Source organism: Perissodus microlepis, chromosome 23 (genome assembly GCF_051167445.1).
Source record: "Perissodus microlepis isolate ML-2025 ecotype Zambia chromosome 23, ASM5116744v1, whole genome shotgun sequence".
NCBI lineage: Eukaryota > Metazoa > Chordata > Actinopteri > Cichliformes > Cichlidae > Perissodus > Perissodus microlepis.
Window position 1 is genome coordinate 36,164,116 of NC_140482.1, and position 18,488 is coordinate 36,182,603.

At 39.6% G+C, this 18,488-nt stretch overlaps 1 protein-coding gene and 1 pseudogene across 2 annotated transcripts; both read right to left on the reverse strand.

The window, feature by feature from the left end:
• Nucleotides 1–5,183: 5,183 nt before the first annotated feature.
• On the reverse strand, nucleotides 5,184–10,034 carry LOC146361991 (flavin-containing monooxygenase 5-like; annotated as a pseudogene). The gene is made up of 10 exons (XR_014799434.1): nucleotides 9,983–10,034; nucleotides 8,034–8,174; nucleotides 7,772–7,949; nucleotides 7,441–7,606; nucleotides 7,116–7,258; nucleotides 6,665–6,861; nucleotides 6,289–6,436; nucleotides 5,996–6,203; nucleotides 5,831–5,904; nucleotides 5,184–5,727 (listed from the first exon to the last, which is right to left on the reverse strand). The product of XR_014799434.1 is annotated as a flavin-containing monooxygenase 5-like (transcript).
• Nucleotides 10,035–12,747: 2,713 nt separating this feature from the next.
• Nucleotides 12,748–17,869, reverse strand: LOC146361992 (flavin-containing monooxygenase 5-like). Its single transcript, XM_084922387.1, has 10 exons — nucleotides 17,764–17,869; nucleotides 17,213–17,353; nucleotides 16,418–16,606; nucleotides 16,102–16,267; nucleotides 15,751–15,893; nucleotides 15,275–15,471; nucleotides 14,400–14,547; nucleotides 14,107–14,314; nucleotides 13,922–13,994; nucleotides 12,748–13,839 (listed from the first exon to the last, which is right to left on the reverse strand). Exons 2-10 carry the CDS (start codon nucleotides 17,342–17,344, stop codon nucleotides 13,425–13,427), a joined length of 1,671 nt encoding a protein of 556 aa, XP_084778513.1. The 5' UTR covers nucleotides 17,345–17,353; nucleotides 17,764–17,869; the 3' UTR covers nucleotides 12,748–13,424.
• Nucleotides 17,870–18,488: the final 619 nt, after the last annotated feature.

The following is an 18,488-nucleotide window of genomic DNA, read 5'->3' on the forward strand; positions in this document are numbered from 1 at the left end:
TTGTGCAGAGGACATTTTGGACAAAGGATGTTGAATATTGTTGAATACTGAGGTGCCAGGCAGGGGGAAAAGAGTAATAGGAGGTTCTTGGATGTGATGAAGGAGGACATGCAAATTTGTCAATGTGCTAGAGGAGGATGTGGATAAGGTGAGAGACCGATGATCCACTGTCGGGACCTCTAAAAGGAATATCCAAAAGAGGAAGGTGAGAAGGTACGCCCGAAAGTTGATTCTGCTCATCTGGAAATCAGTGGGAGACACCAAGAAACTGAAAAAGTATCTTGGAATGAAAGGTTTCTCCCACTGAGAATGCATGCACCCAGGTGAACAGACTCAACTTTCTTAGATTTTCTTACCTGAATGATCGAACATGCATCAAGACAAGAAGATCTGTGGAGAAAAACTAAAGGATTTTTTAACTTACTATTTTTTTTTAATGTATTTATTCTTTACTCAATACTCAAATAAATAAACAAATAAATAAATACCCCACAACTATCTGGAATGTTTAAAAAATTCCAGTTTAGTATTCTCTGTCCATTTGTCAGACACTTACCTTCAGAAACTAGAGTCAAGTGCGATATTGTGCCATGGAAGTCAAGGTGTGGCGCTTTCATTACTTGCATGGCATCTTTTGGTTTAGAATAAATTCATTTGGACATCTCTAAGTAAAGCCAGACGTTGCATTTTTAAGTTAGCATGTTATCATTTCAGTTCAGTTCATTTCAGTGTCATTTATACACCGTCAGTTCATGGCGAACTCACTCAAAAGACAAATTAGCAGTCTCTAGCGTCAAATACGTGAATTTTCCTTCACGTATTTTTCTCCATATCTTGTTATCTCTAAATCTGGCAACCCAAATGTTAAGAAATCACGCGTGGACGAAGCTTCTTCTGGGGTGTTTAGCGGCGGCTCGTGAACGGCGGATAACTTAGTATGTACAGTAAAAAAATTTTTTTTTAAAATCAATCAATCAATCAATCAATCAATCAATCAATCTATCTATCTATCTATCTATCTATCTTATTTATTAAGAAAAACAAACAAACAAAAGGTTTGTTTTAAAACACAACGATTATATATTACTGAACTAAAATAAAAGACAAAAAAAATTCTTTTGTAAACTTTTATAGAATTTTATAGAATAACAAACACAGTGACAAACTACCTTTTGGGTTAGAATTCTCGTTTCACTCTCACAAACATCAAATTATTATTATTATTATTTTTTCTTTTTTTTTTAAAAAACTTTCTCACGTTTTTATCCTGCTTTAACAGACAATTGCATGACACAATGGTACTATGCCATCCTTAAAAAGCAATCTTAGTTAATCATAGTCACTGATTTGGCTGCAAGAGGGAGATTCATAATCACATGCTTCCATGTGGCTTCCAGTGTGATGCAGTGAGACACAAAGGACAATACAAAAAACATACTGTAGTTTCATGTGGCTTTTTGAAGCAAAACATCATGCAAATACCCAAAGCACCATTAGGTGGCATTACTGATTAATTTAGGCTACATTATCAGTCCATGATTCAGCCTTGATATGGAGTTATGTAATAAGAACTGCCCAGGGGGTAAAGGTAATAAATTTAGAAAAGTACTTGGTGTGTGCAATTCATGCATGGACTCGAGCAGAGGTCTCCAGTACCCGAGAGCTACTGTCCTGCAGCTTTTAGATGCATCCTTGCTCCGGAATGCCTGAATCAAATGATTGGCTTGTTACCAAGTCTTTGCCAAACTTGATGGCATGCTGAAGAGGTAATTCGACCATTTGATTCAGCTGTGTAGGAGTAATGATGCATCTAAAAGCTGCAGGACAGTAGCTCTTGAGGACTGGAGTTGGAAACCCCCGTGTTAGAGGATTTAGGTGAGTTACAAGAGGATGGTGCATGTGTGAGCAGTTGGGTATTGAAGACGTTTTTTCTAAGTAAATTTACTTGCGTGAAGTTGCCATTGACATGGAATCCTCACCATATGTCAGTATCAACCCATCCAATCCACACATTATGTGCAACAATGTGAAATGAAACAGGGAAAAAGTATTGAACATGTCAAAAAATCAACCAATGAGCTCCCTCAAGACCTTTGTAACACACACACACACACACACACACACACGCACACACACACACACACACACACACACACACACACACACACACACACGCACACACACACACACACACACACACACACACAGTTCTGACTACCTTCCTTCTCTTTGTTACCATCCGACTATACACTTCTTCACTCCGAATGACATCCCGTAGATCCTGGTGGTGTGGATCAATGTCTCGTTCACCCTTGGCATACAGCTTGATGTCATCTATCTAGATTAGGGGGCTGACAATTGCTCCATTCCCCAGTTGGTATCCGTAGCCTAAGGAGCCTAAGGAGACCCTTTCTTGGATGTCTGCCACTGTGATGCTTACTGGAGCTGTTCAGGGAGGTTGCTATGGTCTGCTCTTAGATCCACTATAGCCACTGAGCACTGTTGTTATGGGTTATGTCAAGTCTCAGGTATGGATAGCTTGCTGTATTTCTTAGGCTTTCCTTGCTGTACTACCCTTTCTTCATCACACTTTTCTGCAGCTCTGATAGTTGGCTTCCCTGTGTGCTACCTTGATCTTGGCCTCTAGTCTCTTTTTCCAGAAAGGCACAGCTGATCACTGTTTTCATGTTGTAGATCAGTTTGTTTCTGCCTGGTTTCCCCTGACGTTGCATTCACATCTTCTAGTAGACCTTCAGAGGGTACTTCACAAAATTGGTCATGGAGGGTCCAAGTTTTCAGCTTAGCCATGATACTATCTCTCAGGTAAAGCGCTCAACGCCTTCAATGTGCCAGTTGTACTTGGGGCTCGGTACTCAATCTTAGGTGGGGTGGGGATGATAATATCTCCCCCCGACCTGACGTGCTGGTTTCCCCTTGTCGTAACAATTATGCTGTAGCTCATCAATCTCTAGTTGTGATAGCAGTTGCTTTTCCCTAATGTTGGAACACTGAGCTATTAGTTGTTTCACTTTTAGTCTAGATGTTGGGTACAGAAAATAACATAGGCCCCACATGTCTGTGAAGGTTCTCAGTCATCCAGGTCATCGGGAGCTTGGAAAGAAAAGCGTCTGGAAGTCCAGACGCTTTTTCTTTCCAAGCTCCTTAAAATAGGCCCCACATCCACTTCATGTAACAGCACCCTTTTCTCATCCCTTGTTCCCTTATGCCTTCTTGTTATAACAACAATCTAATAACATTTAACAAGCTAACAGAACCCACCTTTAGGTCTGCTTTGCACAGGTTGATGAGCTGGACACTGCAAATGCTCTTATAGAATACAGGGATTGTGCAACACTGAGTGGCAACCTGGGTTCATTCAGGAATTTTGTTATCTCATTTATGGAGCTGATATAACAGAGAAGATCAAAGTCCAGTCAAATGCAAAGTCAGTAAAATAAATGCCATAGGGTAACTGGATACCTCAGAAATCTCCTGACTTTTTTAGATCAGATTTGCGGAGAAACAGATATTATGAGTACACAAAACTCCTTTGGGATAAATTATGCATTATGCAAATTATGCATCAGTTCCAGTATGCAATATACTGAAAAACTGACTCATTTGCCATGTGCATGTATTAAATGTCTCACACACACACACACACACACACACACGCACACACACACAAATAAAAAAGTGTCCAAACTTTTCATGACAACCTGATTAATAGAAAAGCCAAATGAATAGGAGGCATGAACCTTTAACAAAGTGTCAACAGCACGAAAAGACAACACAAAAAAAAACTTTTAAGGGGAATGTTGAGGCTGTTTTATTTTTTTTATCAGAAAAAGTTTTTCTATTTATTTCCTTTGCTAGATCTGAGCATAAATTGAACATATGCAATTCTACAATTTTAAGTCCTGACATTATAGGACACTTAGAAAAAATATTGTCTACAATGATCATATTAACCTTACACTTACTTCGAGCTGTTTTCTTCTCACAAGCTCTACAGAACCTCTCGGCCAAAATGGTAGCCAGAGGGCACAGAAAGGCATAATGACACTCCTGAACGAGGCATCCGTTCAATTGAATAATGCTAAGATGATACAGAAACAATCATATTATCATGGTTCTGGGTCATTTGATGAGTTTTCTTGTGTTTTCATATCTGTTATGCATTATTATGATTATTTTCATTTAACTGGTTAGTTCTGAGTTCATTCTTATTACATCTCTGAGTTCACTTATCATCAGTTTAGTTCCTTGTTTATTAGGTTCCCTTGAGTCTTTGTCCTCTGTGCCCCTCTCTCTGTGTCTCCGTTTATATGCGTGTGTGTGATGCTCATGTCTGGGTTTTCCCCATTTAGTCCCCATGTTCCCCTCTTTGCATTTATTCCATGCCTCCCCTGTCTGTAATGTTTGCCCATGTTCCCCCCGCCTGTCTCTCCCTCACCCTTGTGCCCCTTCTCGCTCTCGTTCCCTCTCTCTTGGGTCCCCGCTCCTTCTCTCTCTCTCTGTTTTCATCTCCTCCTCTTGTTTACATGTTTCCCTTTGTGTCTCATGCTAGGTCTTCCCCATCTGTTATGTGTGTTCTCACCAGCCCGTCATATCCTCTGTATGTGTTCCATATTTATGTTTGCGTCTCGTCTCCCATTGTCAATTCCCTGTTCTCTTGTTAAGTCCAAGTGTATTAGTCTGCCTTTTTACTGTTTTATTTTGACAGTCTCATGGTCTATGTTCAGTGTGTTTAGTTTTGCTTCCACTGTGGCGTCTTGTTCATTCACCTGTGTTCCCCATGTTTTCCCCTGATCACCAACTGTCTGTATATATTGTCTGAGTTTTCCTCTGACCTTTGCTGTATTGTGTCTGTTTTCCCCCATGGCTCTTCCATGCTTCCTCCCGTGTTTCCAAGGTTTCCCCAGGTTTTTCTAGTATTCCAGTTTTTGTCTTATTTTCTTAGTTTCCCCAGTTCAGGCGATCCTGTGTTTAATTTTTGTTATTTATGTTTCTCCCTGTTTGGTATATCTGCCTTAATAAATAGCACACTTTCAGTTAAATTCCAGTTTCCATCTGTCTGTGGTCTGCTTTTGGGTCCTCACATAAACAATTCATGCGGTCTGCCTCTGCAGATTGTGACACATATTGTAGTTGGCCTTTGAAGTAATTAAATCATTGCACCACTCACTAATATATTTCAGTAATTAGTCCATTTCCAACGCTCATGTTATTTCTTGCAAAAGCATTACCAACTATTAAACTATTACAAGACTAATCAGATCTTTTATTTCTGTTCAGTTATACATTTTGCATTACTGTGTAGGCAGGTAGATTTTAACCCTGTCCAGCAAACTAGCAGGATCCTGTAGGAAAGCTGGAAGGTTGTTCCTCTTAACGTAGACAGTGAAGGACAAAGCAGCAGCCGACAGAAGCAGAGGCCACTCATATGATCTCCTGGGTTTGAGCTCATCACATGGTCTGGTCTGCAGGGGTTGAGCCATTCTCTCCCACTGAGTGAGGATTGCCTGGCGGGCTCCAGCCCACTTTCCTGGCCCCCTGAGACGATACTGGTACGGCGTGCAGGGACCAAAGAGCACATTCATTCCCAGCCTGGGGTCAGTCAGCAGCATCCTTGGGATGTTGGGTTGAACTCCCACTAGCTCTGCTATTTCATCCATGTAACTAACAGAGTCCACCTGGATGGTGTGTCTCTGACTGGTGACATACCTGAAAATGACATTTAGGTTGAGCATGTGCAGAACAAAAAGTGGCGTGTTACAGATCCTATATATTTAAGTAACCACAAAATCAAGTAAATATACTTTATTACCTTTGAGCCATGGCTGCCTGCTTCCACTGTATATATCCTTTAGCATAACAACTACAGAAGAAGCTTTATGCAGCCTGTTAAAGAACACAACAGTTTACTTTAGTAATAATGAAAACCTGTAAATGCCTAAGTTGAAAAAAAAAGTATTTTAAATTAAACTCTGACCTTTAAAGACACGTGTGGCCCACCTGGCCTGCAACTTGGATATAGCCATAATAGATCCCAATGGCTGCACTAGATCAATGATAGCCAGTGTGGGGTGTTCAAGCTCAGGAGGAAACACATATTTGTACAGAGATGCTTTGTTGTTAGACACAGAGACCACCTGTGAAGCCAGGAATGGAAAGGAAAACTGGTATCCTGTAGCAAACACCTGAAAGACAGCGGTCCATGTTAGTCAAAAGTCAAATTCACTGATCTCTATGAAGATGAAGAAAAGTATGTAATTCCAGACCTACCACCAGGTCAACATCTTCCACTACAGTGCCATCATCAAACTCCACACTGGAACCTTGAAATCTGCGGATGTTGGGTTTCACCTGAACTGTTCCAGAGAAGATGCGGTTGGGAAGCTCATCATTTAATGTTGGATATTGGCTAAACAGCCTGAAATGGAAAGTTAAATGTTGCCCTACTGATATGATGAAAAAAAATGAATTTACTGGCTTTCCAGTCATGCAATCATGAAGCCAAGTTTTTGTCCAAAATATCTGATAGGAAGAAATGCAATAAAGTCATCAAAATAGTACTAAAGATTTGCCCAACACAAGATTCAAGGGAGTCTGCACACTGCATTACAAATATAAAGTGCAGTTGTAGATATTAACACAATACCTGTGCTTTGGCTTTAGATTGTACAGAGCATGATCAAATATTTTGTTTAGTCATCTCTCTCCCAGACTACAGAAAAAAACAAAGGGAACAGTTTTCCTTAGAAAGTCGAACACTCTGTTAAAATACAAGTCAATGGGAATCCTGTTATCCCCAAGTCTGTTCAGAATCCAGGCTCCCCTTCGAGTGCTCAGGTAAACCTGGGATGAAATTAAACATTGTCAGCCATTGCTCTGGTTCTTCGTATATTTTAAAAAAAAAAAGTAATTCTCATCATATTGATAGCGTCTGAACTACTAATAGGTTAATAATTCATGTATAAGGTGTATGTTTTGGTGGTATGGGCTCAGGTCCAAAAATGACATCACTGAATTTAACTGAATGAATTTTGGGGTAAATTATTATTATTTAAAAAAAAAAAGTTAAACGAGGAATCAGTTCATCTCAGTCCAACCTGCTTGGTGACTCTACTCAGTTCCACTCCTATTTCTGCTCCAGAGTTTCCAATTCCAATCACCACGACCTTTTTATTCCTCCACTCCTCAGGAGTCTTGTAGTCTCTGCTGTGGAAATACTTTCCCTGGAAAGTTTCAATGCCTGAAGAAAATAAAACAACAAGACACAATCTCCCTTTTTGTTTCCACAACAGACATGGTTAAAGAATGTCAAACACTGGTTATTAAATATTATTACTTCCTCTTTCTATTGCTACAGCCAAACACTATAAGGCTACATAAAATCTACATGTAGTTTATTGCTAGCCCGCAGGCATGTGTTACCTGGAAAGTCATGAAGAGGCATATTGGGGTTGCAGTGGTGTCCACTAAGGATCATCACAGCTTCAAAAATGTGTTTCTCTTTCTTGCCATCCTTGTTCTCTGTTTCAACAACCCACTCGCCTGAATGAGAAAAATCAGATTTCTGCTTCACCTGCAAGAGTTTGGTCGGGAAAACAGAAAGACAGAAGCAGGTTGTTGATAAGAGTGTGGGTATGCCCCATTTATATATATCAGTACTAAAAAAGTACTAAAAAAGCTTTTTTCTTTTGAAAACTTGGTGATACGTTAAGTTTTGCTAACAGAATACAGAAAAATAGCAAAACATCCTTACGTTAAAGAGTATGTGCTTGGTGAGCTGGAAGTGGTCCAAAGTAGTCCACGATGAGGGAGTTGTGCATGTAGTTTGGGAAGTGCGCAGGGATGGGAAAATCACTGAAACACATCATCTCCTTGGAAGAGTTGATGATGACAGAAAAGTAAATACTGGCCCTGTCTGGCTCTGGATTCTCCTGCAGAGAAAGCCATGAATAGAGAAAAACAAATCTCATCTGTCAGAGCAAAGCAAAGTCCGATCTGTATGTTGTCTAACCCACCTTAAACCTCCACAGACCACCAATGTCATTGCTGCTTTCAAAGCAGACAGGCTCCAGCCCCTCATCCAGACAGCACTTAATAGAGGCCAGACCTGAAGCCCCTCCTCCAACAATTGCAACATGATGTGTCATTCTTCAGCTCTGTGGAGAGTGAATCAGATCAGTCCAAAATATTTTTACTCTAAAATAGGAAATTGCATCCATGGAGCTGTATACAACAGGAAGTTCGCCCCTATTTCTTTTCATAAACGATTTTTACCAGTGTTTGCTTGGAAGAGCTATCACTGCCAAACTTAACGCTTGTTTTGGCCATAGCTGTAGTCCACTCTGGCTTTGGATTTCACGTTCCCAGGTAATTTAATGTTGCAAGGCAACATTCCTCCACAAAATGCTCTTGGGAGTCAACATTTAGTCAGGTGATAAGACCAACTCAAAAGAACTCAAAAGGCAGCTTTATTGCTGAACACCAGAAATACAAAACTAACTAAACTGGGAATACACATGGAACTAAGCAGGTAGGCAAGAAGGCAGAACACATGGCCACCTCCTCCAACTTCTCCAGGGAAACGCCAAGGTGTCCCCAGGCCAGCCAAGAGATATAATCTCTCCAGTGTGTCCTGGGTCTGCTTCCCAGTTGGACATGCCCGAAACACCTCACCCAGGAGGCGCCCAGGAGGCATCCTTGTCAGATGCTTAAACCACCTCAACAAGCTCCTTTTGATTTGGAGGAGCAGCGGCTCTACTCTGAGCCCCTTCCGGATGGCTGCAAACAGTTCCAGTGCAAGCTGGAGGCTGTCACTTGACGAAGCCAAGCTCTTGCAATGGAGGCATAAGTATCGAATGGCCGGTACCAATGGGCCACACACCACATACTCCCAAAGCACCTCCAACATGACATGCTCAAATGCCTTCTCCAAGTCCATAAAACACATGTAGAGTAGTAGTAGTAGTAGACTGGTTGGGCAAACTCCCAAGAATCATCGAAGTATCATTGAGAGGTTAAAGAGCTGGTCCAGTGTTCCACGACCAGGACAAAAAAACATATTGTTGCTTCTGTATCCGAGGTTCGACCAATGGATGGACTCTCCTTTCCAGCATCCCGACACAGACTTTCCCAGGGAGGCTGAGGAGTTTGATCCCCCTATAGTTGGAACACACCCTCCGGTACCCCTTCTTAAAGATGGAAACACCCACCTCAGTCTGCCAATGCAGGATTGATAATAATTAATTATTCTATTATTAATTATTACTATTAAATAGTTTTTATTTGATTTATAGTTCAACTTATTGTTCACATTTTTGTTCTTCATGTATATCCTTAGTATTTTGAATCTTAAGATCTTATTTCCCATTATTGTGCATATCTGAGTTTCTATACACAATAATGTGTTTTTTCCTTCTGTGTTTTCCTCATGTTGACTTTACATTTGTGTCTAAGTTTCCCTCTTTGGACATTGTTACTTATTTCCTGGTTTAGTTTGCTAGTTACTTGTTTTTTTCTGTGCCTTGTTTATAGTTTTACTTCCTCTCCTTTGATTGCGTTGATTGTGTGGACTTGCCTACTGTTTCCCCATTAGCCCTCATTGTGTGAGTTTATATAGTCCTGTTGTTTCTTTGCTCACTGTAAGTGTCTGTTAACCTACTCTTCCGTTGCCTTGCATTTGATTTCTAAAGTTTGTTTTATGTTTTTGACTGAAATATATTTTTTTTTTACTTTTTCTGCTTGCATTCGAATCCTCAATACTCTGTGAAACACCCAGACTCAGAAACTTTCTATAAACATATATAAACTGCCACATGCCCCATATCCCACAACAAAACGAAGCAATCATAAACAGATGAGAACACCTAAATGTACAGTTCAGAACTAAAAATGAAGGAACAGCTAACCCTGATACAACAGCCCTTAATGCACTCAGCAGTTATGATAAAGAATCCAAATTTCTTACCTTGTTTGAAGAAATTAAGAGAGCTTTCATACTGCATTTAACTCAGCAGAGAGTAGGAATGAAAATGGTTGGTCTAAATATAAAAGGAGCCTATGAACCCTTGCTTCACAGGAGGGTCAGTTATTTGACTCCAGGACTGAAGGAAAAGCAAACAAATCCTCAGTATGTTATATTTTGCATGTCAGTGACACCGAAAAGCAAAAATTACCATTATACAAAACCTGGTGTTAAAAAGAAAAGCACAGTAAAATTTGAAAATATACTGAGTTTCATCTTAAAAGGATTTAAATGGTTTTCTAAAATGGTACTTTGCTTTTCAGTGATTCACTCAATACAAAACAATTCTGAAAAAGTTAGGTTTCTGAGTAAATTGTAAATAGAAAACAAAAAACAACAATCTGCAAATCCCCTAACCCACATTTTATTCACAACAGAACACGACAAACATCAAATGCTTAAAAATGTTAGCGCATTTTGAATTTGATGGCAGCACCACATCTCCGAAGTGCTGGGAGGTGGTAACAAAATACTGGAATAGTAAGTGTTACTGAAAAATATCTGGAGGAACAGTTTGCCAGTTATTCGGTTAACTGGCAGTAAGTCAGGAACATAACTATAAAAAGTTTCTCAGAGGTAAAGATAGGCAGAGGGGCACAATTGTTCAGCAATTTTAGGATGACGTTCCCTGATGTAAAATTTTGTAAACTGTGACTATCCAGTCATCTATAGTATATAAGATCTGGGGGATTCAGAAAAATATCTGCTCACAGGCGACAAAACCAAAAGTAATTACTGGATGTCTACTTCTTCAGGCCTTCAGGCAGCACTGCACTAAAATCAGCCAATAAAAATCTAAAATTCTGTTCCAGAAATTACTGTATCTGAACACAGCTGACTATGCCATCCAGAAATGCAATTTAAAACTCCATTATGCAAAGCTGTAATTGAACATGATCCAGAAAAACAGCTCTTCTCTGAGAATCATCAGTGTTGAAAGATATATACAGGTTTAAAGCAACCTGTTGGCATCCAGATTATGTTTTCTTCAGGAAAGGCTTGCATGTTAAATTGCAAAACAATGTTATATTACTGTAGATGTTACAAAAGCATGGCTACAAAAGCATGGGCATGTTTTTAGTGTTCTATAACTATAGAACACACTAATATAGGGTTTATATTTGCAACTCATTGCATTCATATTTTCATGTACACAGCTTCCAAACTTTTTTGTACATATTCTTGCATGACTTGGATAAGCACACCTTTCTGACGTTTCTCAGATGATTGGTGATGACTTTGAAGTTCTCACTTGCGTAGAGATTCACCCCCTCCCTCCCTGGATCACACTTTTCTCTCAGTTCCTATGTTGTCTCCTCATTAAGAGTATTTCTGCGTTTGACTTGTTAGCTGTTTCTATTTAGCACTTTTATCTCTGCTATTTTGTTTTATTTATACCAAAAAATCTCATTACAAACATGAATACCAGAAAATGTCACATTGTCAGGCACTGTAGCCAGAAGTTTCACACTTTGAACTGATTGTTCATACTGGACATTGCACTGGTTGTTACGCACACCAACATTGACGCCATCACAGCACCATCAAAATTTATAATGGCGCTTGAAGCATGTCAGAGTTGACCATATCCTGAACAATATGCGTCACTTCTCAGAAAAAAACCCTCTGCTGATACAGAGGTGCTGATATAGGAAGTAATGAATAAGGGAAGCAAAGTGACTGCACGCAGAGGCTGGAAAATTTTGGAAAATTTTTATCCGGAAAAATCTTGTCTTTTTCAGCTGCTGAAGCATCTGCATCTGCATAAGTTGGGACCTTCTGAGAACCTGGACTTATATATCACTGAAATGACCAAGCCACTCACACACTGGAGTCTCCAGCTTGATTGTTCCAGCTGTGAGTGCCAGAATATAAAAGTGAAGACGTGCGCAATAAACACTGCACGTCAGCAACTGTAACACACACTTCATGTGTGTGCCACTGTTCATGAGAAGTGCAAAGGTGAGCACAAAAAGGCCATAATTTTTGTCTTAGAACAACCACTTGGAAAAATCTAACATGGCAGATTATATTACATTCTATACTAGCTACAAACACAGTACCTGTACTTTGGGTTTAGATTGTGTTGAATTATTAACAATCTACACTAGAAAGTTAACTGAAAGTTCAATTCAGCTTTAAAACTGAAGCTTCATCCATTATCGTTGCAAACAATGATGGTAAATGGACTGATTCTTATATAGCGCTTTTCTAGCCTCCTGGAGTACTCAAAGCGCTCTAGACAACACGCCGCATTCACCCCACACACACCCATTCACACAAGCACTATTATCTACTTTAAGTGCTTTCTAACTATCGTTCATACGCATTCATACTCCGATGGAAGCATTGGAAAGCAAGTCGGGGTTAGTATCTTGCCCAAGGATATTTGGCATGCAAACTGGGGGAGCCAGGGATCAAACCTTCTCATCAGCAGCTGACCCGCTCTACCTCCTGAGCACCCCAATAATGTATGTATGGTCGGAAGGGGTCCCATTTCACTGCAGGTAAGATGTACGTATAACATTGCAAGTGACAATTAAAGGCATAATCAATCAATCACCATCAAGACAGAGGCGTGCTTGCACTGGTCTTTAGTATTAATACCAAGTCAAAGCAGAAAAAAGAGATCTTTATTTTTTCAGCAAACAATCTCAGATCTTTGTGACTTAAAAGATTTATTTACTAATAAAAGACATGAAAATGGATTTGTTTCAAGTGCTGAACTTTTATTTATAGTTATGAGTCATGTTTTTCATACTTTAGAGTCACTGGGACATAGTAATAGATAAAACAACATTTTAAAAATGTAGTGAAAGATGTGACAACACTGTGATTTATTTTTATTTGAAAGAAACAATAGCAAACCATCTGTGCTGGGTATCAGCAATGTTGTAAAAACATTTGAATACTTCAATTAATATAATGAAAGAAAACAGAGCAGCATGTCAATGTAGAGTAACAGTGCTGATGTTAAAAAAAGGATAACAACAGTTTACCCCTCTACAATGGCATTCTGTGCTAGCATAATTTCTTTTTACCCATGTTTATGCTCTTATATTGCAAACAAATCTGGATTAAAGCGCTATTAATGTATTTTTTTTTTTTGTTGGAAAACATTTTTTTTTTTTTAATCGGCTTAAATTAGATTCTATGTCACAGCATCCTGTTAAGGGTTAAAACAAATAACCTGCAGAAATTGTGTAATTGAAAAAGGAGATCTTTCCAGTTACACAATTCTGAAGGTATAAAGCAAGAAACCTGAAACAATACACATGAATGTAGCTGTAACTGTAGCTTTTAGTCATTTAAGATCAGCTGGTCTTTGATGTTAATATAAAATTGCATCACTCACTTAGTAAGCTGATGAGTTATGAATTTTCCATCATTGTGTAGGCAGGTACATTTTAACCCTGTCCAGCAAAGCAGTGGGATCCTGGAGGAAAGCTGGAAGGTTGTTCTTGCTAATGTAGGCAGCCGAGCCCACGGCAGCAGCCGACAGAAGCAGAGGCCACTTATACGATCTCCTGGGTTTGGGGTCATCGCATTGCCTGGTCTGCATAGGTTGAGCCATTCTCTCCCACTGAGTGAGGATGGCCTGGCGGGCTCCAGCCCACTTTCCTGGCCCCCTGAGACGATACTGGTACGGCGTGCAGGGACCAAAGAGCACATTCATTCCCAGCCTGGGGTCAGTCAGCAGCATCCTTGGGATGTTGGGTTGAACTCCCACTAGCTCTGCTATTTCATCCATGTAGCTGATGTAGTCCACCTGGATGGTGTGTCTCTGACTGGTGACATACCTAAAAAAGTTTGAGTTGAACATATGAAGATGCAGATCTTAAACATAGGTTTCTATAAAGCTGAGTAAATCCACTTCATTACCTTTGAGCCATGGCCTCCTGCTTACACTGAATATCTTTTAGCATGGCAGCTGATGGAGGAAGCTTTATGCAGCCTGTTTGAAAGGGGACAAAGCTGTTTACTGTAGTAAAAAATAACAACTCTATAAAAATTCTAAAATCCTGAGTGATGAGAAAAAGCTGTGTTAAAGAAAAAGTCATTTTTACCTTTGAAGACACGTGTAGCCCATCTGGCCTGCATCTCAGAGATGGGCATAACGGCTCCCAGTGGCTGCACTAGACCAATGATAGCCAGAGTCGGGCGTTCGAGCTCAGGAGGAAACACATATTTGTACAGAGATGCTTTGTTGTTAGACACAGAGACCACCTGTGAAGCCAGGAATGGAAAGGAAAACTGGTATCCTGTAGCAAACACCTGAAAGACAGCGGTCCATGTTAGTCAAAAGTCAATTTCACTGATCTCTATGAAGGTGAAGAAAAGTATGTAATTCCAGACCTACCACCAGGTCAACATCTTCCACTACACTGCCATCATCAAACTCCACACTGGAACCTTGAAATTTGCGGATGTTGGGTTTCACCTGAACTGTTCCAGAGAGGATGCGGTTGGGAAGGTCATCATTCACTGTGGGATGTTGGCTGAACAGCCTGAAATAAAAAGTCAAAAATACAAAACAAATTCAGAAAGGAGTTTTTTCATATTATTTTATTTATACAAAAAAAATCTAATTGCAAACATGAATATCAGAAAATGTCAACGTTGTCAGGCACTGATTTTGACAAGGGGTTGTTGTTGTGGGACCAACATTTGTAGCCAGAAGTTTCATACTTTGAACTGGTTGTTTACACTGTTGTTGCATAAAATAACACCAACATTGACGCCATCACAGCCCCATCAAAATTAATAATGGTGCTTAAAATGTGTCAGAGTTGATCGTATCCTGAACAATATGTGTCACTGCTCAGGAAAAAAAAAGGCAGCAGTGATGATATATGCAGTAATCAATACAGGAAGCAAAGTGACTGCATGCAGAAAATTCTCATCTTTTCCAGCTGCTGAAGCATCTGCAGATGCATAAGCTGGGACTTTTCTGAGAACCTGCACTGATAGATCACTGAAATGGCCAAACCACTCATCCAGCTTGACTGTGCCAGCTTTGTGGGCCAGGTTACAAAACTTAAGAGGTGCATGATACACCTAAAAAAGCAAAATATTGCATGCCAGTAACACATCACGCTGCTTCTGGTGTGTGCCACTGTTCAGAAGGACAAAGGTGAGCACAAAAAGGCCATCATTTTTGTCTTAGAACAACTACTTGGAAAAATCTAACGTGGCAGATTATATTACATTCTATACTAGCTACAAATACAGTACCTGTGTTTTGGCTTTAGATTGTAAAGACCATGATTGAATCTTTGGTTGAGCCGACTCTCTGCCATACTACAGAAAAAATCAAAGGGAAGGATTTTCCTCAGAATGTCCAGGATTCTATTAAAAGTCAGGTCAAGGGGCACCCCATTGTCTCCAACTCTGTTCAGAACCCAGGCTCCTCTTCGAGTGCTCAGGTAAAGCTTTGAAGAAAAGAAAGAGTAGTTAGCTCTCTTGTTGGTTCTGTCTGAATTGTCTCAATTTTTACTTTCTAAACTACTAATATTACTAATTACTAATATGTAAATAAAGCATTAAGAAGATGTACAAGTTAAATAATTATGCCCATTGTTTGGTTTTACATGCTTGTATTTATATTGGATTCAGCTTTAAAACTGTGAGAATCATGAAGTTTCACATGTTAAATACTAAATCAGTTCAGACACATTTTTTCTCTAATGATGCGACCAACTCATTCCAACCTGCTTGGTGACTCTACTCAGTTCCACTGCTATGTCTCCTCCAGAGTTTCCAATTCCAATCACCACGACCTTTTTATTCCTCCACTCCTCGGGAGTCTTGTAGTCTCTGCTGTGGAAATACTTCCCCTGGAAAGTTTCAATGCCTGAAGAAAATAAGACAGACTTATAGTGGGTAGACACAATGTTTCAATACTTCTGCTCTGACCTATATTTGAAGATACGTGAAAGTGTCAAGGGTTGATTTAAACAATAACACAATTCCCTCTTTATCTTGCTACAACTGCAGAGTCAGTAGTTTTTTTCCCCCCCTTGAGGTAACTAAGATGTAATCGATTGTAGGCCAAGGGTTACCTGGAAAGTCATGAAGAGGCATATTGGGGTTGCAGTGATGTCCAATACAGATCATCACAGCTTCAAAAATGTGTTTCTCTTTCTTGCCATCCTTGTTCTCTGTTTCAACAACCCACTCGCCTGAATGAGAAAAATCAGATTTCTGCTTCACCTGCAAGACTTTGGTCTGGACAACAGAAAGACAGGCGCAGGGGACAGAACAAAGTATTTTTTTTCTATGAAATTAATGTTGTAGTAATTAGGATTTAATTTTATTTATTTATTTTTTAATTATGTGATACAATTTACCATTTCAGACATCATAAAGCATTCTTACATTAAAGCGTATGTGCTTGGTGAGCTGGAAGTGGTCAGCATACAGCTGAAAGTAGTCCATGATGAGGGAGTTGTGCATGAAGTTTGGGAAGTGTGCAGGGATGGGAAAGTCACTGAAACACATCATCTCCTTTGAGGTGTTGATGATGACAGAGTGGTAGATGCTGGCTCTGTCTGGCTCTGGATTCTCCTAAAGTTAAAAAATAAATAAATAAATAAATAAATAATTGAGCTGAAGCACCATTACTCTTTCAATGCTCGTCAGAGGCCTGAGTACAGTTTTATTGCATTTGTAGTTTAGTTATATCTATGTTTTTACACGTCTAATAAATATTATGATGCAAATATTGTACTTTGTTTTTCACACCATTTATTTTAGAGTTTACATTTCCCAATATAATCTGCTGTATTACTGATAATTATTGAAATTAAGAATATTTAATGCTAAAACTTTTGAACTAGGTATTAGGCTTCTTGAGAAAGATTACCACTTTTTCTCAAGTAAGAAATCTAAATACTTGTTTTGTCACTGAGCAAACAAGATAGCTAATTCAAAACAGTGCTTTAACCCTCGTGCACTGTCACTTATCACGCAATAAATCTGAGTCAGTGCACAAGGTTGTATATGAGCTTGAAAACTGTGCCCGCACCATTTTTAGCATAATATTTATTTCGGATCAAATTCTGATTCTCAGTGCGCACCATGTGCCCCCGAAATGAAGGAAATCCACTTGATATGTATGAAAAATGATAAAACATGACCAAAAGTAAAGTGATTCACATAGCATCAGCCAACCTTAAACCTCCACAGACCACCAATGTCATCGCTGCTTTCGAAGCACACAGGCTCCAGCCCCTCATCCAAACAGCACTTTATGCAAGCCAGACCCGAAGACCCTCCTCCGATCACTGCCACACGACGGGTCATACTGCAGCTCTGCGAAGGAGACAGTGAAAAATATGTTTACCGTTAACAAGAAGCTGCAGCCAATGAGCTGCGCAGAGCAGGAAGTTGTGCAGAAAACAAGAGTAATAACAACGTTACATCCATTTTTCCCGTTAAATCGCAGGCTCTCCAGTTATGTTTACATTACTGCCGAAAAACACTTCCTCTAATACTGAATATGTGCCACATTTAAAACTTGGCAAAAATCAAAGTGACTTAATATGTTTATTAGCTGTTCGAAACGCCACACAACGCAGACAACTCAATAAAGAGTGCAATCGTTGCCAAACTTTTCCAGACTGCACGGACAGTACAAACAGTCTCCGACAGCCGCAATCATCGGCTTTAAATCTGTTCCAGGAAGCACTCATCAGCTGCGATTGCATATGCTCGTTTCCTACCTTTGATGCCTCGAAGAAAGAAACAATGTTTATCGTGCTGCAAGCAACTCAACTGTGGGCGGAGCGAGAGCTGCTCCCCTGAATTTATAAAGTAGCGTACTGACCCTTGATTCACTGTGGCGTCGGAATAAGACCGAGGGAAAAGCAAACAGACAACGCCTCTGCATGGCAGGACTGATGTGCACAACACACCTATAAAAATAGAAAAATAATAGTTCACAAAGCGCAAGAGCACAAAAGGAGATATATTCTATTACAAAAGAGGAAGAAAACAAGATAAAATAACTACATTAAGATTTATTTTTTATTTTGTGTTCATGAATTTTTCCTTTTGTTGTGTTTTGCACTCAATTTCCAAAGCATGTAACATGAAAAACATCATGTTACATGCTGCATTTAACAGTCATCCGGAGATACTACATGCTGTGTTTGTCTTTAGAAGGCACGGATCCCGCTGCCAGCCAACCGGTGTGATCAGTGGTTTGTTCTGGTTATTTATTTACAGAAATCCAACCGTGTATAACGTCAGTGTGAATTTACAAGCTCAGTCAAGATCTTTTTCTGCATAAAGAAGCAAGCCTCATTGTAAAAATGTCATACTAATATATGTTTACTTCTGTAAGTCTAAAGACTTTGTGTTAAAAAAGAAAAAAAGGATACGAAATGTTCTGGACTCAAATGAAACGGTTACATTTTTAGGGTTTTCTGTGGGCTAAAGTCAAGGA